Source organism: Rhamphochromis longiceps, linkage group LG3 (assembly GCF_057381845.1).
Source record: "Rhamphochromis longiceps isolate RC_006_pf linkage group LG3, R_longiceps_female_GT1.1, whole genome shotgun sequence".
In the NCBI taxonomy this organism is placed as follows: domain Eukaryota; kingdom Metazoa; phylum Chordata; class Actinopteri; order Cichliformes; family Cichlidae; genus Rhamphochromis; species Rhamphochromis longiceps.
This window is the reverse complement of record NC_140559.1, coordinates 65,550,981-65,574,620: the sequence shown is the minus strand read 5'-3', so window position 1 is coordinate 65,574,620 and position 23,640 is coordinate 65,550,981. Positions and strand designations below refer to the sequence as shown.

The 23,640-nt window shown below is 41.6% G+C and overlaps 1 protein-coding gene across 3 annotated transcripts in view; it reads left to right on the top strand.

Moving 5' to 3' along the window:
• The window catches only part of adam19a (ADAM metallopeptidase domain 19a), a 107,095-nt gene that overhangs the window by 34,793 nt on the left and 48,662 nt on the right, over positions 1-23,640 (top strand). The window contains exons 4-5 of one of the 3 annotated variants that reach the window (XM_085400723.1): positions 8,205-8,333; positions 10,888-10,969. In XM_085400723.1, the coding sequence (XP_085256849.1) occupies positions 8,205-8,333; positions 10,888-10,969 (211 nt within the window). Of the gene's footprint in view, positions 1-8,204; positions 8,334-10,887; positions 10,970-12,259; positions 12,363-12,508; positions 12,650-23,640 lie in introns of those variants that run through there. The other 2 variants (XM_085400725.1, XM_085400724.1) reach the window with 2 other exon arrangements.

Below are 23,640 nucleotides of genomic sequence, written 5' to 3'. Positions count from 1 at the left end.
TGAGAGGGAAACGTGAAGATGAAACCAGGAGATGTCCTTACTGAATAATCAGAGCTGAACAGGTGATGGAGAAACAGGTTTACCTTTTAGGTGACATAAATGAGTTGAAGGGAAGTTATGAACTGTTTCTGAGAGACAAATAACACCAGGATCCTTTTTTAGGTAGCTGACAGCTGGTAACTGTGCAGGGGCGGGTCTAGCAAAATCTTTGCCAGGGGCCAGGTAGGGCATTTACAGGACAAGGGGGGCGCAAAGAAATAATTTTCTTTCTTATTCTCATTTAAAATATCTAGCTTTTATTAAATGATTATGTGGATCGGATCTTTCAACCAAAGTTTTTATAATAATGTACGAAATTGACTGTAGATCATTGTCAGTCAATCAGAACGCTGTGTAAAAATAACAAAAAACAAAAAGGTGCATGCAAAACATTTCTTTACTCCCAAGAAAATCAATCTGCTACACTGTTTACTTTAAACCACTCCAAATTTAAATGGTAAATTCTAAATTGTGCCTTGTCTTTATCCCCTGAGACTTAAGCATATATTTATTTTCTTACTTCTTTTATTTCTATTTATTAGTTTTTTGGCTGTGATGTACCTGCAGCCTCGTCCTCTCGTCTCTCTGTATGCTGCGCTGCATATAGGAGAGATCAAAATACAGTTTACTATGATTAGCGCCTTGACCTGAATTTTAAAAATATTTGGCAAAAAGCACTATGCTGCTAAAAAAGGAAAAATAAATATTTGCAAAATATCTGGATAAATATTTATTTTACGTGTTTGATGTGTGTGGCGGGGCGTGGTCTGCAGTGCTGCTGCAGGGGAGGCGGACCCACCTGAGCGGCATCTGCAATCACGCCTCTCCGGCTTAGAGACTCTCAGCTGTTGTGTTGGTGTGTCGGGCTGTGTGGGTCAATAAAGAAATGCTACAAAGCGTGTTCATGCAAACATCGCCATGTCTGCCGTGGTACAATGGGACTTCTGCTCCTGAACCTGTGCGCACAGCATCTGCAAATCGGGGCTGTACGAAGTCACTTCATCTTTACGCAAGACTGTAAGCTGTCATCTGTGAGGAGCGAGCGGTGTTTGTTTTTACCGTAGTTCATGGTGGAGAATAGCTGCTCTGCTGCGTTTTGCTCCCTGTAGCCGTATGAATGGCAAACTGCACTCATTGGCAGCGGCATAGGCACACTTAAAATTTCTTCTGAAATTTTCGCTCTCTAGTTTTTTGTCACATTTCCAACCCACTTCCTTTATCCAGTCTTGTGACCGGCAAAAGTGACCCAAAATGGGCACTCTAGGTGTAGTTACTGTTTGTTTGTGTATTTTTAAGTCGTTTTAAACCTTGTGATCAACAAAAAGTAAGAGTAAAACAAGAACTGACTGCATTGCAGTCAGGGCAGGAGCAGGAGCTTCGCTCATGCGCGATTTATTTGCAGTTTGGACCTATAGGTGTGAGCATCTCCTGCTCTGACAGCAGCTCGGGTGGACTTCTGCGTGAGGACTATCTGCCACCTGTGAGCCCAACTGACAGTAAGAGCGATACTTGCTTCCACGTCAAAAAGTCGTCATAAGTCTCCCGATAAGACCAGAAAAAGTCGCCAGATTTGTCGCTAGTCGCTTTTTAGAAAAAAGTTACTAAGGGGGTTTGAAAACTCGCTAAATATAGCGACAAAGTCGCTAAGTTGTCAACACTGCGGCACTGTCTGCCGACTTGCAGTTTTAAGGCTCAGGGAAACGAGCCCGCCAGCACTCTCTAGCGGCTGCGACCACTGGCGATAAGGAAAGGCTGCTTTTCATAGAGGACTCGCTTGGGGAGATGTCTTCTGGTTGACGCCAGCTCCCAGAAGAGCCTCGGGAACTCTCGTGTGATCTTTGGATACCTTCAGAATGGATTATTATTTAATCTGAAAAATTCTGTTAGATTTCCCACTTACCACTACAGGGAGCCCAAGTACCACCAGTGGTACGTGTATCACAGTTTGAGAACCAATGATCTAGACATAAAATTAAAGTCTTGATAACTCTAAAATCTGAACACAGAAAATAATTGGCTAGGACCTGTAGATCTGCCTTAGCAGTGATTGAATGTAATGGATAAGTGGCTGGATATCTGGCTGCTTTACACATTACAATCAATAAATACAGAGAACCAGATTTTAAAGGGGGAAGAGGACCCATACAGTCTATTCTAGATGAGAGTACTCTTAAAAAAGGTGTTTGACTTCACTGAGAATGCTTGTCTAGCACAGCACAGAAAGTCTAAGATCAGGCAACAAAGGAGGTTTGAATTACAGGGTGGGCCATTTATATGAATACACCGTAATAACATGGGAATGGTTGGTGATATTAAAGTCCTGTTTGTGGCACATTAGTATATGTGAGGGGGCAAACTCGTCAAGATGGGTGGTGACCATGGTGGCCATTTAGAAGTCGGCCATCTTGGTTACAACTTTTGTTTTTTAAATAGGAAGAGGGCCATGTGACACATCAAACTTATTGGTAATGTCACAAGAAAAACAATGGTGTGCTTGGTTTCAACGTAACTTTATTCTTATGCACCCTTACAAACTCCAGCTACTGCAGCATCTTAACGAGGATGACCCAGATCGGCGCACAGAATTTGCAGAATGGGCAAAACAAAAATTGGAACAGGACCCTCAGTTCATGCAGAAGATTGTGTTCAGTGATGAGGCAAACTTTTATGTGAATGGTGAAGTTAACAAACAAAACCACCGCTATTGGTCTGACACTAACCCACATTGGATGGATCCCTCCAAGACTGTTGGAACAACAAAAGTGATGGTTTGGTGTGGTATATGGGGTACAACGATAGTGGGCCCATTCTTCATCAATGGAAACCTCAAGGCCACTGGATATTTGAAATTGCTACATGATGATGTGTTTCCCTCTTTGTGCACTGAAGCTTGCACGTTCCCTGAGTTTTTCCAGCAAGATGGTGCACCACCACATTATGGGTGCCAGGTCCGAGCATTCCTAGATGAACAGTTTCCTGGAAAGTCGATTGGTCGTCGTGGACCAGTTGAATGGCCCCCAAGGTCTCCAGATCTGACCCCCTTAGACTTTTATCTTTGGGGTAATCTGAAGGCAATTGTCTATGGTGTGAAGATACGAGATGTGTAGCACCTGAAACTATGGATACTGGATGCCTGTGCTGGCATTTCTCCTGTGGTGTTGCTATCAGTTTGTGAAGAGTGGGAGAAGAGGGTTGCATTGACAATCCAACACAATGGGCAGCACATTGAACACATTTTATAAGTGGTGAGAAACTCACCACCCATCTTGAGGGGTTTGTCCCCTCACATATACTAGTGCCACAAACAGGACTTTAATATCACCAACCATTCCCATTTTATTATGGTGTATCCATATAAATGGCCCACCCTGTACTATGTCTTCTAATGATACTGCCTAGGGGAAGTATGTATAATGTAAACAGAATTGGTCCTAGCACTGAACCCCGTGGAACGCCATAATTGACCTTAGTGTGTGAAGAGGACTCTCTATTTACATGTACAAATTGGAGTCTATTAGATAGATATGATACAAACCACTGCAGCGCACTACCTGTAATACCTACAACATGTTCTAATCGCTCTAATAGGATATTATGGTCGACAGTATCGAACGCTGCACTAAGGTCTAGCAGGACAAGCACAGAGATGAGTCCACTGTCAGAGGTCATAAGAAGATCATTTGTAACCTTCACTAAAGCTGTTTCTGTGCTGTGATGAGCTCTGAAACCTGACTGAAACTCTTCAAATAAACCATTCCTCTGCAGATGATCTGTTAGCTGTTTGAAACTACTCTTTCAATGATTTTTGATATGAAAGGAAGGTTGGAGATTGGCCTATAATTAGCTAAGACTGCTGGGTCTAGAAATGCTTTTTGAGTAAAGGTTTAACTACAGCCAGCTTGAAGGCCTGTGGTACATAGCCGATTATTAGAGATAGGTTGATCATATTTAAGATCGAAGAATTAATTAATGGCAGGACTTCTTTGAGCAGTTTTGTAGGAATGGGGTCTAAAAGACACGTTGATGGTTTGGAGGAAGTAATTATAGAAGTTAACTCAGAAAGATCAGTTGGAGAAAAAGAGTCTAACTTAACATCAATGGTACTAAGAGTAGCTGTAGATAATATTACATCTGTGGGATGATTATTGGTAATTTTTTCTCTAATGATAAAAATTTTATTTGTGAAGAAGTTCATGAAGTCATTACTAGTTAACGTTAAAGGGATGGTTGGCTCAACAGAGCTCTGACTTTTTGTCAGCCTGGCTACAGTGCTGAAGAGAAACCTGGGGTTGTTCTTATTTTCTTCAATCAGTGATGAATAAGATAAGATAACCTTTATTAGTCCCACACGTGGGAAATTTGTTTTGTCACAGCAGGAAGTGGACAGTGCAAAAGTTATGAAGCAAAAATTAGAATATAATAAGAATAAATACAGTACACAACTGTACAGAATAGAATAAAATACTATATACAGTAGAATAAAATAGAATAAAATATACAATAGGATAAAAATAGAATACAAATGCTGTATACAACTGAGTAAAAATACGATGCCAGAAAAGAGTATTGCACTTAGTGTTATTGGACATGTGTGGATGTGTGTGTTTGATCAGTTGAAGTCTTGAAGTTGGAGTCTGACAGCAGTGGGGAGGAAAGACCTGCAAAATCTCTCTGTCCCACACCGTGGGTGCCGCAGCCACTGAAGGAGCTGCTCATTGCTGTCACATTCTCCTGCATGGGGTGGGAGATGTTGTCCAACAGGGATGACAGCTTAGCCACCATTCTCCTGTCACTCACCACCTCCACTGGGTCCAGAGGGCATCCTAGAACAGAGCTGGCCCTTCTGATCAGCCTGTTCAGTCTCTTCCTATCCCCGGCAGAGATGCTGCCATCCCAGCAGACCACACCGTAAAAGATGGCTGAGGCCACCACAGAGTCATAGAAGGTCTTTAGAATAGTAAGATGTTCTGGCTTTGCAGAGGGCTTTCTTATAAAGCAAACAAAGGCTAAATGATGATCCTCTAAATTTGTGACACGCCATTTCTTCTCCAGCTTACGGGTTATCTGCTTTAGGCTATGCGTTTGAGAATTATACCACGGAGTCAGGTACATCTGTTTTGAGGCCTTAGTTTTCACAGGAGCTACAGTATCCAGAGTCGTACGTAGTGAGGAGGTAAAATTATTAACAAGATAATCGACCTCCGTTGGAGTAGCGTTCAGATAGCTGCTCTGCTCTATGTTGGTACAGGTCATTGAAGATGATAACAGTGAGTGGATTATATTCTTAAACTTAGTTACAGCGCTTTCAGAAAGACATCTACTGTGATAAAGTCTACTCTCCACTGCTGTGTATTCAGTTATTGTAAATGTAAATGTTATCAGGAAATGATCAGACAGGAGAGGGTTTTCAGGAAACACTGTTAATGTTACGTTTCTATTTCATATGTTAACACAGTGGTTAACCTGTAGATCCTATTTTTCTAGGCCCCCCTTTTGTTTTACAAGACAAATGTCCCCCCCCCCCCCGCACACACACGCACACACAAACACGTCCTCCAACCACACACACCCATATTTTTCTCCATTGTGGTTTATTTCACACCTCAAACATTTAGCATTTAGTAGACAATTAAGTAAATACAAGTAAAAAGGAATAAATTACAGGTAGTAAGAAAATAAACTACTAACTTGTTTATGCTACATTCACACCTACACGGGTATTTTTGAAAACGCAGCTGTTTCGTCCACACGTAAATGAATTGCAGAATGGCAGATAGTCAGATTAACAGTATTTTGTCTCTATCTTCAGGTTTTACACGCTTACATACACACACCCAGTTACTGTCCCTCCATTTAGAAAGGCAGAGGCGTCATGATGTAATTATTTTATGTGTAGTTGTTTTTTTTCCTGTGTAATAATATTCAACATTGCTATCTATACATTTTTCGAAAAATGCCTCTCTGTGGAAATTGGTTTAAAAACACAAAAAACTGTTTGTCCGTGATTTGAATCGAGGGAACAAATCGTGGCAGGATCAGCCTGATATTATTTGTATCCCACTGTAACTTTACTGTATAAAGAGCTAACGTCTCCAAAATGTCAGGAGTAGTTGGTCATTACAACAAGTGTTTGTGAACTAAAAATCAAGAATGTGGGATCCTGTTTGTCCGTGATTTGAAGAGCCCAGCGTGTGATCCCGACGAAGGGAAAAGCAATTCTGCAGGGGAGACCTACCTTGGCACTTGTGCAGGTGAAACCAAAGGGAAGATATGCTTCACCATATTTTCTAGTCTTTGGCTTAGAATGAAGTTGGTTTGGAAATATACTCAGCGATGCTTCATCTCCTGCTTTGTGTTTGTGTGGGAGCCCCGTCAAAAACCTGTCAATTATGCTATTATTTACTTGTATGTTATTTAATTTTTTTTCCCCTTTTCATACTGCGCCTCCCCTGCAATGGCTCTGTGCCCCCCCTAGGGGGCGGGCTCCACACTTTGGGAAGGTCAGAGTTAACACAAGATCTAGAGTGTGATTAAAGTGGTGGGTGGGTTCTTTTACAGTTTGAGAGAAGCCAATTGAGTCTAATAACAGATTAAATGCCATGTTGAGGCTGTCATTTTTAGCATCTACATGGATTAAAATCACCCATAATAATTATTTTATCTGAGCTTAGCACTAAATCAGATAAAAAGTCTGAGAAATCAGACAGAAACTCTGTGTAAAGCCCAGGTGGACGATAGATGGCATTGGTGGGGACGGATGATTCAACCACCGAACCCTGCCCTGTTTTTTTTTTTCCACCCTTTTTATGTTTTCTTCTTGATAAAAAAAAGAAGAGAAATATACTTGCCTACATATGCTATTCTACAAGCTTTTAAACCATTAAAAATTACAATTAGTAATTTATAGTTGTATATGTGAATTATATAATGTTAAATTACTATTAAACAAATGACTGACTAAGTATTTTAGGCTTTAGTTTACTTCAGCCATATTCCATATAAATCAGATATCATACAAAAGTAAAAATAGCTTCAAATACAGTCATAACAATAAAAGAATATGACTTTAAGGACTTAACAACATTACTTCAGCTATAGTACACCAACATCTCTGATACATTAGCACTAAGGGAACACTGAATGACCCGGTGGTTTTTGTCCATAAAACTACTCATCTAAGATTACCATAAAGTAAAAGATCTCTCAGCAACATTATGCAACATTTTAGGCACTATTGCCCCTATCAAATCAGTGAGCTGGGATGTTTTCTTCTAAACATGAACTACTGTTACAGCAACAGACATGGACTACTGGTGCCCCACACAACAACTCAATGTCCACTATGTGAAGGAGCCAAACACATGCCTGCTCCTCTCGTTAATCTGTAGCACCAAAACATCAGTCAGGTACCAGTTACCTTGCCTCTTCACCTCTGTCCGAGCTACAACATGGCAGAGCTGCCTCTGTCACCTGATAAATAACAGTGAGACATTCCACATACATGCAGTCACACATGTGCTTCAGATACAGTAATGAACCAATAGGTCATCATCCAATTTCACGTGTGATCTTGTATCATCATTACTCTCTAAGCTTTGTGCTGGTTCTTCTGTCATCTGACAAATAGGACATACATGACAATAAGAATAAAATGGGTAGCTGCTTCAGTGTTTCTGTCAATTTGTGCAGATCTTGCCTCATCTGTAATGTTTGTAGGGTGAGTGCATTTTTAAAACAATTTGTGCAAACTGCACTACAAGGTGGAATATTTGCAAAATCATGCCTACCTCATGATATTTTGTCTCAAAAATTAACCCTATGAATATGTCAGTGCCATTAGGATGAAATTATTGTGTCACCAACATTTTAACATTAGACATATAATTTTAACAGCCTCTGTAAACTAATATCCTGGCTTGCTCAAGGCTGCCGTTTTCTCTGACAGTTTCAATCAAAATTAGAAATGCTACTCTGAGACTGAGATAACTAATAGTGCTGCCTGTGGTGCAGTCAGTTTCCAAAACACGTTATTCATTGTTACAATTTTAGACTGTGGGCCAAAGCCTAGCATAGCCTGTAACGTTATTATGACGGAGACATTTTATGAGTGAACTTGACTTTAAATGACTTACAGGTTTCTTTGAAAAGTGCTTTCTTATATCCAGGTTCTTCCTTTTTGTGGCATCCTCCTCTCCTCCTTGGAGGGCCTTGCAGCGCAGGCTTGCCGCTGCTAAAACTAAACAGAGCTCCCTGAGAGGCACAGCCAATCACATTGGCCATATTTGTCACATGAGGTAGGACTCCAGTAGCGAACGTAATTTAACTCTTTCTGCACCGCTAGGTGAATGAGATGTTGACAGATCTTTTTTTTTCTTTCTATCGGGTTTGTTTTTCTTTACTCAAAGAGATCAAATTATTGGTGGGGACAATTCAATAATCGTTGGATATTGGTAGGGACATGTCCCTTCCGTCCATGCCAAATCTACGCCCTTGGATGATAACAAATAAGACTGGTTTCTGAGTTTTACAGCTGGGGTGGACAATGTTAAGCATCAGGCTTTCAAATTAATTAAAAGTCTGTCTTGGTCTTTCATTAATTAATAGGCTGGTGTGAAAAATTGCTGCCACACCGCCCTCTCGGCCTGTGCTTCGAGATTTCTGGTAGTTAGAATGACTAGGGGGTTTTTGATTCATTTAAACTGACATACTCATCCTGCTGCAACCAGGTTTCTGTAAGGCAGAGTAAATCGATTTGCTGATCAATTATTAAGTCATGTACTAACAGAGACTTGGAGGAGAGAGACCTAATATTTAATAATACACATTTCACTGTTTTACTCTTTGGTTCAGATGTGGATACTTTATTGTTCTTTCTTTGTGATTTTTTTTATGTTTAAGTTGTTTGTTGCTGGTTTTTAGTTTGTTTTTTGTCTGTTTAGGAGCTGACACAGTCTCAGTGGAGATGGGTTTTTTGGGGGAGTAGCAGGAGGAGAGAAGCTGCAGAAAGGCGTGTAAGACTGCAACTCTGCTTCCTGGTCCCAACTCTGGATAGTCATATTTTGGGGTTTTTAATAAATTTGTCCATATTTCTAGAAATGAGAGCTGCTCCATCCAAAGTGGGATGGATGCCGTCTCTCCTAACAAGACTCGGTTGCCTACAGAAGGTTTGCCAATTATCTATGAAGCCCACATCGTTTTCTGGACACCACTCAGACAGCCAGAAATTTAAGGAGAACATGCTGCTAAACATGTCACTCCTGGTCTGATTGGGGAGGGCACCAGAGAAAACTACAGAGTCCAACATTGTTTTGACAAAGTTACATACGATTCAATATTGATTTTAGTGACCTCCGATTGGCGTAACCGGGTGTCATTACTGCCGACGTGAATTATGATTTTACTGAATTTACGTTTACCCTTAGCCAGCAGTTTTAAATTTCCCTCAATGTCGCCTGCTCTGGCCCCTGGAAGACAATTGACTATGGTTGCCGGTGTCTCTAGCTTCACATGTCTGAGAACAGAATCACCAATTACCAGAGTTTGACCCCCGGCGGGTGTGTCGCCGAGTGGGGAAAAACGGTTAGACACATGAACGGGTTGGTGGTGTACCTGGGGCTTCTGTTTAAGACTATGCTTCCTCCTCACCGTCACCCAGCCACCCTCTTTCCCCAGCTGCTTGGGGTCTGCCGGGGAACAGCTAGCGGGGCCTACACTATCTTCGGCTGCAGCAGCTACAGGGGCCTGGCTAGCTACAGGTGAATGAAGCCGAGTCTCTAATTCAGTAATCCTGGCCTCCAGAGCTGCAAATATGCTACATTTGTTACAGATATCATTACTGCTAAAGGAGGCCGAGGAGTAACTAAACATCTGACACAATGAGCAGGAAAGTGCAGGAGGGACAGGTGAAGTAGCCATGGTGCTAGTGAGTCGGCTACGAGCTAAGCTAAGCTAGCGAAACAGTACAGACACAGCGAGTGAATACGTTGGTTATAAATTAGGTAGTGACTACACAGAAACTGTGCTTCGGATGAAACGTGAAAATTATACTATGAAAAATGAATGTATATAAAAGTTTTTAATTAAATTGCTAAGCAGATAAGCTACTCAAAAACACCACTGTGTTTGAGCAGGAACAGGAAGTGATACTCTACCGCAGAGAGAGCGAACACCAAGTGACAGTGCTACCAAGAGTTAGGAGCGATCCTTTTCAGTTTTTTCTTTCATCATCTCCAACTCTCTTTGCTGTTTAAATCTCTCATGGTTCAGCTGTAATGAAAATTCTTTCTGCTATTCAAATGTTAAGTTTGTGATTGCTGATACAAGTGTGTTTGGTAAAACCTTACCTTTAGTTCAAACCAAAATCCTTGCAGTGTTTTAATAGTTAAAACATTGAAATCCTGCCTCCAAGTATGGTTCCTGCAGGAAGACTGTGTGGATAGGGTCAATTCAGTAAAAATCTGTCACCAACCTTGACTTATCAAAGGATTATTAGCGAGTTCATTTAACTACATGTGTCTCAGATTTTGTGTGTCACTATCATTTTCTGTAGCACAGTTATGTGCTTTGGTCTCCTAAAATCCCCTGCTATATTCCAGTGTCTCATTCACATTCTTTTTGTACACATTGTTTTGTTGGTATAAACAATTATCAATTTTCACATATAAAGAGTGAAAAAAAGTTTATGACAAGAAAGTATTCTGTGTGATCTTGGCTTCAGGTTGTGTTTGATTTGCTGTCTGCCACTGATGCTGACACTTGCATTCAAAAGGGATTTTAAAAAATTAGGTATTTTATAATTACTTACACTTTCCTCTGTTTCTCTTTCTCTCCCCCCCCCCTCTCTCTCAGTGAGCTTTTGGGTCAAGACTTTACAGAGACATACTACACAGAGGATGGGAAACCTGTTACTCTTACTAATCACAATTACACTGTAAGTATAAAGAAACAAGAAGGGGTAGATGCCTAAGAAAATTTCAGTTATATTATCAATCTATTCAGGCTAACTCATCTTAAAGAATTTCCTGATTGTAACATAAACTCAATTTATGTGCTCTAAACTTGGGTCTCTGTTTGTGAAGTTCATTGTTCCAAAAAGCAGGCAGATCAGTTCCCTCTCTTCATAGAATGATTCTTTTAACCCAGATTTTTGAGATAAAACTATATAAACAAACAGACTCTGGTAATGGTGCTAAAGTACTGAAACTTGTTTACTTCCTAATGCTAGCTGTTTCTATTTGAAGGGCAGTCTGAGATTATAGGAGAGCGAGAGGGTGAGATCACTTTACTTTGGTATGTTTGAATTTGTGTATTTTTAGATTTGACAATGCACGCACTGCTTCCCTTGGACCAGCTGGCGAGCACTGTGAGGGTCATGTTCTTTACTTTTCCAGCGCGTTCAGTACCACCAGGCTGACCCTCCTGGGTGATAAGCTGAGAGTGATGTGGGTGGATGCCTTTCTTGTTTCCTGGATTGTTGATTGTCTGTGATGACACAGTGTACCGGGCTGTGGTTGACTTCTTTGTCACGTGGTGCAAGCAGAATCATCTGCAGGTCAGCGTGACAAAGACCAAAAAAATGATTGTGGACTGTAACCTCTGGTACAATCCAGGGGGTCATTGTGGAGGACTATAAATAGCTCGGAGTACACATAGATAATAAACTGGAGTGGGTTAAAAATACCACTGCATTCTCAAGGAAGGGCCAGAGTCAACTCTATTTTCTGAGGTGGCTGAGAGGGTTCGACTTGGACAAAAAATTGGCCTGGGCATTTTGACTAGAGATTAGCTCACCAGGTATTATAGGAAAAGCCATGAAGCCTAATAAACTTAGACCTACACCATCCTCCCTATTCTGGTATTCTAACCCGTACTTAGTGGAAACCAAAAGACTGCTTTGTTAAGTTAAGCTCCTGAACTATCTATAGGGTGGGCCATTTATATGGATACACCATAATAAAATGGGAATGGTTGGTGATATCAAAGTCCTGTTTGTGGCACATTAGTATATGTGAGGGGGCAAAACCCTCAAGATGGGTGGTGACCATGGTGGCCATTTAGAAGTTGGCCATCTTGGATACAACTTTAGTTTTTTTCAATTGGAAGAGGGCCATGTGACACATCAAACTTATTGGTAATGTCACAAGAAAAACAATGGTGTGCTTTGCTTCCATGTCTGTGTTGTCCTCCCTCTGACTTGTCTGTTTTACAAATGTGTCTGCAGCTGCCTTCACAGTTGCGAAGTACCTGGCGATACTTTTGAGGCTATCTTGTGTGGCGGTCATCATATGATGGGCAGAGAAAATGTCTATCCCATTTGACTGGAGGTACTTCAACAGAAGAGTTGTATGCTCAAACACTCTAAGAAATCTGTGCTGTTAACACAGTTTCATGCTTCAAGAGACACTCTTTAAAGCCTTGTGCTTTGGCATAAACAGCTGGCTTTTCTTTTTCCCTCTTTTTAATCTTCCAGCGTGAGCACTGCATCAACAAAGAGGGCATCATCATCTGGTTTTCCAAAATGTCCACAAAGATTTTTTGGAGGGCATCATGCTTGGCGCACCACCATGTCTCACCTATTGGATTGAAGCATCTGTGTCTTGTCTCTTCTTGGGTTTGTTTCTCCTACAGATTAACCCTGTGATAGGACTCCTTGAACACTGTACTGCTCCGTTAGAGCTGGGCGATAGAACGATAACGATATGTATTGCGAAATAACTTTTTCTCGATAGAAAAGTTAAACTATTGCGATAGGCCTCATCTCTCTTGTCCTCTTAAAAAAAAAAAAAAAGAACAGCCAATCCAAATTAAGTAGCGCAGAGCCGAACCAATCACAGCCGCAGCGTCACGTCACGTGACTTGTTACGTACAGCACAAGTGCCAAGCCGCACATGTCAGGGCTCTGTGTGCGGGCAGGCAGAGATGAGGATCCAAATGCAGGACTCGAACACGGAATTGAAACTCAAAAACCTCAGCTTTATTGCTGGCAGGAAAACAAACATGAAGTGATGATGGAACACTGAGACCAAGGACACACAGGCATAATCTGATGGTACGACGCGACACCGAGCATGGGAAAACACAGGGCTTATATACACAGGGTAGTAACGGGGGAATCGGCAACAGGAGGGAGACACAGCTGGGAGAGATCAGGGCTAACGAGACAGGGGGAACAAAGCTGCACACACTAACATCAGACAGGAACAAGAACCTTCAAAGTAAAACAGGAAACAAAACACACTTTACTAAGACACAGACTAGACAGAGACAGACTTGACACTGACCAAAGGCTACTAAATGATAATCATAATCACAACAGTATCAGATCATAAATCATAATATGGAAAAACACCAAGAACCAGAGAAACAAAGGAAAATCCATGATGCAAAAGCACCAAAACATAATGAACTCAAAATACTGGGTCCAACGGACCCAGAACCGTGACAGCACATGTGTATTTGTTTGGGAAGCATATATATATATATATATATATATATATATATATATATATATATATATATATATATATTAGGGGTGCAATGATACTCGTATCGATATTGAACCGTTCGATACAGTGCTGTCGGTTCGCTATGCATATGTATCGAACAATACAACATTTTTAATTGATTAACTTTTCTTCTGACGATGCTGTCTGTGTTGAGCGTGGGTGGTGGATCTGCGTTCGACTACTCCGCCTTGGCTGCACTGTCGAGCGCAGATCCATTGAGCGCAGGGCAAGCTAACAAGACAGAAGCTAAGCTCGTTGCAACATGGCAAATTGAACCTCCCCCACCCTCATTCAGATCTGGCCTTTGGGACTATTTTGGTCTTCATGTGAAGCATGACCCTGAAGGTAAGCATCTCAGGGACAAAAGTAAAACAATATGTCGGATGTGCCACGCAATGCTCAATTACATGGGTGGGAACTACTGCGTTAGCGCAGTTTGCTCGTTAACACGCACGAGGCGATACGCCGTAGCTCGTTAACAGAGATTTGCCGTGTTGTGGCGTTAACGTCACGGGTGGGAACAAAATGAATATGACTGCACATTTACGCCGACATCATCCTAGTGTAAAGACAGGTGGAAGCAGACAAAAACAACAAGCACGCATGCTACAAACTTTACCCGAGTCATTTAGACAGCCGTAAGCATGTGATTCTCCTTATGGGGACCTGATATGTTTAATATGCTGCTGAGAATATAGCCCAGAAGAAGTGTATAGTATAGCTTTTATTTTGGAAAGAGACATTTCTCTGTAATAAACTCTCTTTTCCAAAGATGAGTGATGTCTCGATTAGATTGACTTATTATTTTATCCCTTTGTTGTTTCAGCAACATTAAATTTAAAAACTGTACGTTTGAGTTAAAATATATATTTATTATTTTAATAAATGACAAATTAAAAAAGCATGAACATTTTTTTGTATCGAAAACATATCGACTCTGGTGTCACAGTTCGATATTTTTTCGATACAAAAAAAATGCGCTAACGCACTAGTTCCCACCAATATAATTGAGCATTGCGTGGCACATCCGACATAGTGTTTTACTTTTGTCCATGACGCGCTTACCTTCAGGGTCATACGTCACATGAAAACCAAAATAGTTCCAAACGCCAGATCTGAATGGGGGAGGGGGGGGTTTCAATTTGCCATGTTGCAAGGAGAGCTTAACTTCGGTCTCCTAGCTTGCCCTGTGCTCAGTGAATCTGCGTTCTACTACTCCGCCTAGGCTGTACTGTCGAGCGCAGATCCACTGAGCACTCAACACAGACAGCATCGTCAGAAGGAAAGTTGATAAAATTAATTAAAAATTTTGTATTGTTCGATACATATGTGTACCGAACCAAAAGCACTGTATCGAACGGTTCAATATCGATACGAGTATTGTTGCACCCCTAATATATATATATATATATATATATATATATATTTATATATATATATATATATATATTTATATATATATATATATATATATAACTCTGTCATGCTAGCTACTACACAGTACGAGTCATTGTAACTGACTGTAAAACGTAACGTTAGCACAGCGAAAATAAAATACACCTAAGCTTGGTTTATATCTGACCCAGATTGGCTGCAGTTCATAACTTCTTACCTGAAGTTCAGTTCCCCTGCCCCTCTGCCCAGCGACCTTGGGTCTCCCCTCCTCCTGCCTTCCCTTTCCCTCATCTACCTCTTGGCCTCCACCACTTACTAATGTTACTGAATCTGTGGAAGCTCCGCCATAGCCACCACCTGCCTGAAGGGCTTGTTTCTTATTGGCCCTTATTTTTTCCGCACCTCCTTTTCACTTTTTGTTCACCATTTTCTTGTCTTTGTCTGTGATAAGATTGCTTTCAGAGCCGTTGCCCGAGCAAGGGGGGGGCTGTAATTGTGCCAGCCCAGAGTCGATCATGACCAATTAGCCAATCCACCACCTTTCATTTTTTTAAACCGTTACAACCCCCCCCCCCCCCCCCCCCAAAAAAAAAACAAAACAAAACAAAAAACAAAACAAAAAACATCGGCCCATAACAACAAAAAATCACCAATGGCCCACCAGGAAAATGCCCGATGGCCAGTCCAGCTGTGCTGGGGTCCATTAATATCTATCAGACAATGCTCAGGAGATTTCTTTATGAGTCTGTTGTGGCCAGTGCCATCCTCTATGCTGTTGCATGCTGGGGCGGCAGGTTGACGGTCTCAGATGCCAATAGACTCAGTAAACTAATTCACAAGGCCAAGAATGTTGTTGGGACAGAGCTGGACTCCCTTAAGGTGATGTTGGAGAGGTGGATGTTGTCTAAGACAAGGACAATGCTGGACAAAACCTCCCACCCACTTCATGATATGCAGGACAGTCATAGGAGAACGTTCAGTGAGAGACAAAGGCTACGTTCACACTGCAGGTCTTAATGCTCAATTCAGATTGTTTTGATCAAATCTGACTTTTTTTGTCTGCTTGTTCACACTACAAATAAAATGTGACCGCAAACGCGCTCTAGTGTGAATCCTCAAAGCGGCCCACATGCCCAAAAGAAGACATCACACACAACGCGCTCTGTTTAGACCCAGACCAAACAGTATTGTTTGACTGATGGCCCTTAATATAAAGACTTGTTGCGGACTTTACGTTTCCCAATTTTGCTTTAAGTTATAAAGTTATTTTGTTATTTACATATGGCCTACTACTATACTACTACTACTATCCTTATTGCTGTTTTAGAGGAGCGGTGCTGTTGGGTCTAAACTCAGACCCCGCTGTATCCAGGACTTATTCCCATGAAAGAAAAACAAGGCAACAGTGTTCGATCGATTTCTTGCGCAAGGGAGGCCCTTCCATCTGTGACCAGCACGTCGAAATGACCACAATGGTGGCCCTCCTCTCGCTGCCTTTTATTGACAAACTTCAAACAATAGTTTACAAAACACCTCCCCCTGCAACCCCGTTTGGTTACATAGACAAGGACTGTATGTAAATGTATACACTGTGTGTGTGTGTGTGTGTGTGTGTTAGACCTCCTGCTGACCAAAGGGTCGTAAACCCAGGAAGCTTACATCAAAAGAAACAGATCTTTCAGATAGGATGTATCTACAATAAAACCTCCCCCAGCACAGAGTGGCTGGAGAGGTGGTCAGAATCAAAGAGATGGCTTTGATCCTACTGCTTAAACTAAGACTATACAAATTTAAGAAACACAATGGCAACATTCAACAATTAGACTTAACATTTCCCTCCTTTTTGTCATTGTATACTTGAATTTCAACTTATGCACCCTTTGTTTGGACAGTGTTAGTATAGATTTCATTCATACACAGTAAACTACATCCTATACATAAGCAAATCAGTATCAACAGTTCAAAAACAGGAATTACTATTTTCAAAAGAAGATGCCACCAAGGACCAGGTAACCAAGCTATCCAGCCTTGTGGCAGATCTACTCCTGTCGTGCAATTCATTATGTATTTCTTCAAGTAAACAACTGAATGTCAAAGGTCAAACAAGAAGAATCATCATTCTCAAAAATCATATGTCTCTACAATCCATCTGTATACAGACATAGGCATTTAACCACATCAGTTGACTTTATTGTTTGTCCATGTGGCTCTCAGCTAACTTCAAAGTTGCAGCCTGGTCAACACCCTTCTTTATGACTCCTATCAACCCCCCAAATCTTCTCACTGTAGGCATCCTGTGGGGGTTAGAGTCAACTGGTGAATTATCTGCATTTACGACTCTTCTCCTGTCCTGTTGTCACCACAGAAAAAGCTTTGTAAAGGAAATTGGATCAAGGTGTTTTGATCTTCTTGGCTCAAAACCTCAAGTGTTCATGATGTAAATGTAGACAAAAGGCTTCTCTGTTTACATCCTTCTTGCAGAAGACAAAAGAATAGGTGATGTTGCCATGTTCCATGGTTAATCTCCAACTTGGGCTAATCCATTGTCCTTCATACACATAGGCAATTGGCCTGTTTCCAGTTCGTTTAACTGTATAATGTCCTGCAGCAAGTCATATTCTTTGAGTCAGACGAGCAGGTCTGTCCTACCAGAGCAGTTCACCTTCCCAGCTACTGGTGAATCAACCTTCCATTCAGGTTCAGAGCAGTTGAAAAGTTGGCAGTGTTCCTGGATGTGTTGCCAAAGCAACCAAACAAACTGTCTCGCTCTCAGTGATGCTATAGGGCCACAGTCCAGAAGAATATGTAGCCAGTGGCATCACAAGCATAACCATTGGTCTCGTTGTTTATGTGAGCGGTTGTGTTCTTAAACTGCCACCAGTAGTTGTTGAAAACCCATGCAGGTACTGGGTGTGGTTTGCTCTGTTCCAGTGCGTTCCCTGTCATCCCACTCAGGGTCCACAGGCACAAGAAGATGCACAGCACATTCCCAGCCATTCTGATGAGTACCTGTGGCTCAGTTGGTTTCTTCACCGGATTGAGACGAGGGGCCCTGGAGGCTTTCCCCCCCCTTTGTTCCCGGTCTTCCTGCCACTTACTCCGAGCTGGCCTGGATGTGTGTCACCTTCTTGCAGTGCGCTTGATATATCCAAGTGTTCCTTCCAGCAATCTTCACTGCTGTGGTCGTCGTCAGCAGCATCCGATATGGACCTTTCCATCGTGGACTGGACCAGCACTTCCTCTCCATGGCCTTATCATCATCCAATCTCCAGACTTCAGACTCTGCTCCTGCGGAGAAACAGAATCATCTTGCATTTGTGCTGTTCACAGAACCACAAGTCCATCGCTGGACCTCCTCTGCACTGTCACTTTTTGGAGCTTGGCACGCTCCCTCAGGTTCCATTTTGTGGGCGATCCTCTCAGCCACTCCTTCTCGTCATGGCACCCCACGACATCTACAAATTGAAAAAATGACACTCCTCTCGCCACACGGCTTTCGCCATGTGTCAACTCCCCAATGAGACATGTACAAGAGTGTTGCACCGTCTCCCTAAAACAATCTCCAGGGTTGGTCCCTTGGAGCAGCTTCACTCCAAGCTGTAACCCTGTGTAAAACATTAATCAGCACTTAAATGTTCAGCTTGTTTAACTCCCAGCTCCTGTATCTTAGAAGACAAAGTCTTAAATTTAAAACAACTTCACATTTGCAACCAACTATAGATCATAAGAGTAATAAAGTATTCAGCATCACAGAGACAAGTATCATTGCAGGTTTATTCTAAACTCATTAAACTCCTATTTTTCCCCATAATTTGTTCCAAATTATTTAACATCTCAACGTTATTCCACATTGTAATCAGTGAACTTCACTTATAGGCCATCAAAGCCTCATCTGAACATGGATGCACCACTTGCATAGGTTTAATACTTGTAAATAAACAGCTAATCACACAAATCACTGCAACAATAATAGAAAACATTGTTTAATGTTACTTCTGGACCCCACCTCTTGACGCATGGACACTCTCATGCGTCAACTCACCAAACCTGGATCCCTGCCTTAAAAACTGGCTCCACCAGGAGCCTGCATACTCAAGATCTGGAAATAAAATCAAACTTCACACGTATAAACAAGTATATCACAAGGGTAACAAGCATTCAGCATCAGCGAGACAAGTGTCATGTGCAGGTTTTCTCAAATCATTAAATCACTATTATTACCATAATTCGCCTCAAACATGGATCATCCCATGTGCTCAGTTAACATTAATGTAATTGGTGACTTCTCTTAAGCAAAGTCACTCCACTCATATATTATTATGGGTCCAAAAGTGGCCAGCAAATGAGCCCATAATAAACTATTCCATAAACACCGTAATCTCTTATTTGTTTTACTCATGTCACTTCTCCGCTTCTGCCGAATCCTCCACAGCATTCTCAAAGAAACAAACATTAGCAATACACATTGACTGTGGTCAGATGGAGGTCAGACACAGGTCAACAGGTTCCAGAGGTGCCATAAAAACACCATAAAGTTAGCCATCCCTAGCCGTGGAAAGAATGTCATTCACATATAAACCCAGAAATCCTGTAGTGGGAAAGAACATCAACCAGTTGTCCTGGTATAAATCGCATCATCAATTCACATGAAGAACTGGCATGCTGTAAGAAAAGAAAATGCAAATATCAGCGCTTGTGCAGGCGTATGCATACTTTGTCACAGTTATCTCTGTGAGCAACACAAGCCTATGAATAACACACACATGGTAAATTCACAGACAGAGAATTTAAACTAAAAAGGTTAAATTTTCAGAGTTCACATAGTCATGTGACCCACAGGAGGAATCCTGTGGTCTCCTTCTGCTCCTGCAACAGAGACACACACAGAGATACATCCACACCTTTATCAGGTGGGGGTTGACTTCACAGAATGGTGTTAAGTCAGTCAGTCTTGTCAGCTTTTGTCAGTCAGTCAGTTCCCCATTTATTTTAAAATTCTCACTCATTCACTCAGTGATTCCTTCTTTTGCTAATTGTGGAAATTATCGTCGCATTCGTTTCCACGCTCAGCAAAACAACGTCATTTCAAAAAGAAAAATAATTTAGACTGGATTTCCTTGTTGAATCCTTTTGGACAGGAACTTGTTTCCTGATTGTCCCAAATAAGAGCCCATTTTAATTTTGGAGAAGCTCACTTTGCAACAGTTTTCTCGACGACGCTTCGGTTCTAATCGTGCAGATCTGCTCAAACAGAGATCATCAAACAAAACTTTCAGTGCACCATGAAAGTAACAAAATAAAAGAAAGAAAATAAAGGAAATCAAAGGAAAGAAAGGCCTTGTTTAAGTCATGACACGTGTTCTTCATGCCAGGGGAATAAATCGTAACAACCCAATTGGCAGGTTCAACTTTAGTAATAAAAGACAAATCAAACAGCCAGTTTAATCTCAAACATTCATCCAATCAGCCATACACACAACATACAGCTTAACCCTGTTGTCTTAGCACATAATAAGTTTCTTCTCGTGTGTCATGGTAAAACTTCTTCACACACCAGAAACTCACAATCAGCTCACTCAACTCACTCATTTAAGACCTCTCATCAGCATTCTGTTTTCTCCTCTATGATGCAACCATCTGTCCTCCTATAATATTCAGTCCACTAGTCTATGTATCACTTTCATCTCACTGGTGACTTGGACAAGATGACAAACAGAATCTCATGCTTACGATGCTGTCTGGTCTTCATGAGTATCATTGTATGTGTATATGCATGTATGGTTAATGCATTTTGCATTAACCATACATGAAAATCAGTATGTTTTTATGTTCATCTCTCATCACACTTTCATTATTCTCATCACTGCTTAAAACAACACACATCTCTCTCTGTTTTTCTTCTTTAACTGTACTTTTCTCCAAAACAGAAAATAGCATTACAGCTGTTTCAGACTGAGAAACACCAAACACTCTTCGTGCTATCATTCATCCACACAACTATTTTATTTCTTTTTGTCCACTGGGCAGGTGACCTGCAGAATCACGTCTGCCCCAGCTGGATACCTTTCACACACACCATGACGTCAGACACTCTCACACTCGCGGAATTGATCAGGAGAAAAACTTTCTTCATCTTCATACTCTGTTACAGAAACACCATATGTTTTTTTTTTTTTTTTTGTGTTGTGTCAGGGATGGATATGTAGTTGTAACGTTTGTGTTCACTAACTTTACTTTCTGTTTCCTACCCTGCCTACTCTGTCTTGGACTCAATGCTGCTCCTAATGTCTCTCCATACTCAGCCTTTAATTTCTCCTCCACCTCTGCCTCTGCTCTCTCACACTCTTCTCTGGCTCTACTTTCTGCTAACATTCTTGCTCTTCCTAATGCTTTTCTACGGTGTTGTTCTAAAGTAGTTGCAGTGGATTGAGCTGTTTCATCCTCAGGTTTCACAACTACTGCTTGCAATATTGCTCTTTTAACATTCTGTGCTTCTCTCCTCTTCTGAGTCTGCTCCAGCCACAACTTAACAACTGCTAACTGCAATTCCTTCCTCTGCTTCGCTTTACCTGTGTTACCTGCTACACTTACAGCTATTCTTTCTACCAGCATTTTACACTTAACTTCCACTAATGTCCCTTCAAATCCATATTTCTTACACCAACAACCTACATACTGCGTGCTGCCTGGTGAAAATTTCTCCATAAATTTTACATCTCCTTCTAAGGCAGACTTACACATTTTATTCTCCATTACAAGACAACAATCAGCCACACTCACGCAGACCACGTCTGGCCCGCACACACACACAACATAGGCCTATCGCTTGCGTCTGCACGCACAGCTAGCGCTCTCTGTTGAAAACTCTCAAACGCCCCATATGGCGGAGAATTCAACCTTCGGACACTCTCCAACGCCCCAAATGGCGGAGATTCCAGACTCCAAACCTAGGTTCTCTCCACGCCCCAAATGGCGGAGAACTCTCTACGCCCCAAATGGCGGAGAAGCCTGCGTCTCTCTCACGCGGCTAGCGCGCTCCCGGACTCACGTTTAACGCACAGCCCGTAGCCGCTCTCTATTGTTTTGGGTCCACGTGCGCTCTCGTGACCAGCGCTCCCCCGGACTCAAACGTTTCACGCAGAATCACGGTGACGCGTTTTCTATCTAGGATCCTAAATTCATTCACACGGTTATAGAGACGCTCTCCGATTGCTTACCGTTGAGTTTCGTTTCGTTCACAGGAGAGTCCTAGAATCCCGTCAGTCGCCGTCCAAGAGGGGAGTTCAGACGCTATTCCACCGGCCTGGTCACGAATTTAACACTCCAGGTCTTTGTCAGGCATCCTAACGGCCTGGTCGTCGACAGTCTGCGGCGTGTCCTCTCTCCCCTCAGTGTGCGGCGAAATTCTTGGACTCCGGCTCGAAGGACCAATTAATGTTGGGTCTAAACTCAGACCCCGCTGTATCCAGGACTTATTCCCATGAAAGAAAAACAAGGCAACAGTGTTCGATCGATTTCTTGCGCAAGGGAGGCCCTTCCATCTGTGACCAGCACGTCGAAATGACCACAATGGTGGCCCTCCTCTCACTGCCTTTTATTGACAAACGTCAAACAATAGTTTACAAAACACCTCCCCCTGCAACCCCGTTTGGTTACATAGACAAGGACTGTATGTAAATGTTAGAGATGGCACGATACCACTTTTTTATGTCCGATACCGATACCGATATCATAAATTTGGATATCTGCCGATACCGATATGAATCCGATATAGTGTTTTTTAATCAACAAAACTGTTTTTTAAAATATCTTGCTGCATTTTGCAAGTCTGCAAGTTCATACTCAAGTTTAAAACAACAACTACACTAAAGCTATTCTGTTATACCTGTATACAAAAAAATATTTCATAGTTCAGCAATACTGATCAATCTAATAAACTTAGACCTACACCATCCTCCCTATTCTGGTATTTTAAAGAGTACTTAGCGTAAATATTAAGCAACCTAACTAATAGGGTTCCAACTCCCAGCAACAACAAAAAGAAATAAATAAAAAATAAGGAACCACCCCTCACGCGCCACCTCATGATGCTTAATCGACGTAATCAACCTTAATTTGATGCAGTGTGAAAAAAAATGCACAGAAATCAATTATTTTTCAAGAAATATTAAATAGATTCAACATCTTTCTTCAACAAAATTGCAGACTGCACAGATGGTACCTTCCCAAAGTAAAAAGTACTATAGCATACTAGGGTATATATTAGACTTAATAGTCACTATATACAGTAATTGACTTCTATTCATTTTACATCAAATTAAAACTTTGGGTGTCAGATAATTATTTATTAAAAGCTCGACATTTTAAATGAGAATAAGAAAGAAAAGTATGTCTTTGTGCCCCCTTTTCCCTGTTCATGCCCTATCGGCCCCCCTGGCTAAACTTTGCTAGAACCGCCCCTGCACAGTTACCAGCGTCAGCTACGTAGAAAAAGATCCTGGTGTAGAAAGAAATATTAAATAAATTCTAACAACAGCTTATCAAGCTTAAACGTTCTGCTGTTGTTCAGCCGCTGGTTTCCTCTTTCTGGTGCAAAGTGGGCCAAAAACAAACAAGAGACACGGACTCGCGACAGAAAAGCCGATCAGCTGATCATTTAAGCAGTTTCACGATTGAAGTAGCAGCCGGAGAGCGAGAGGCA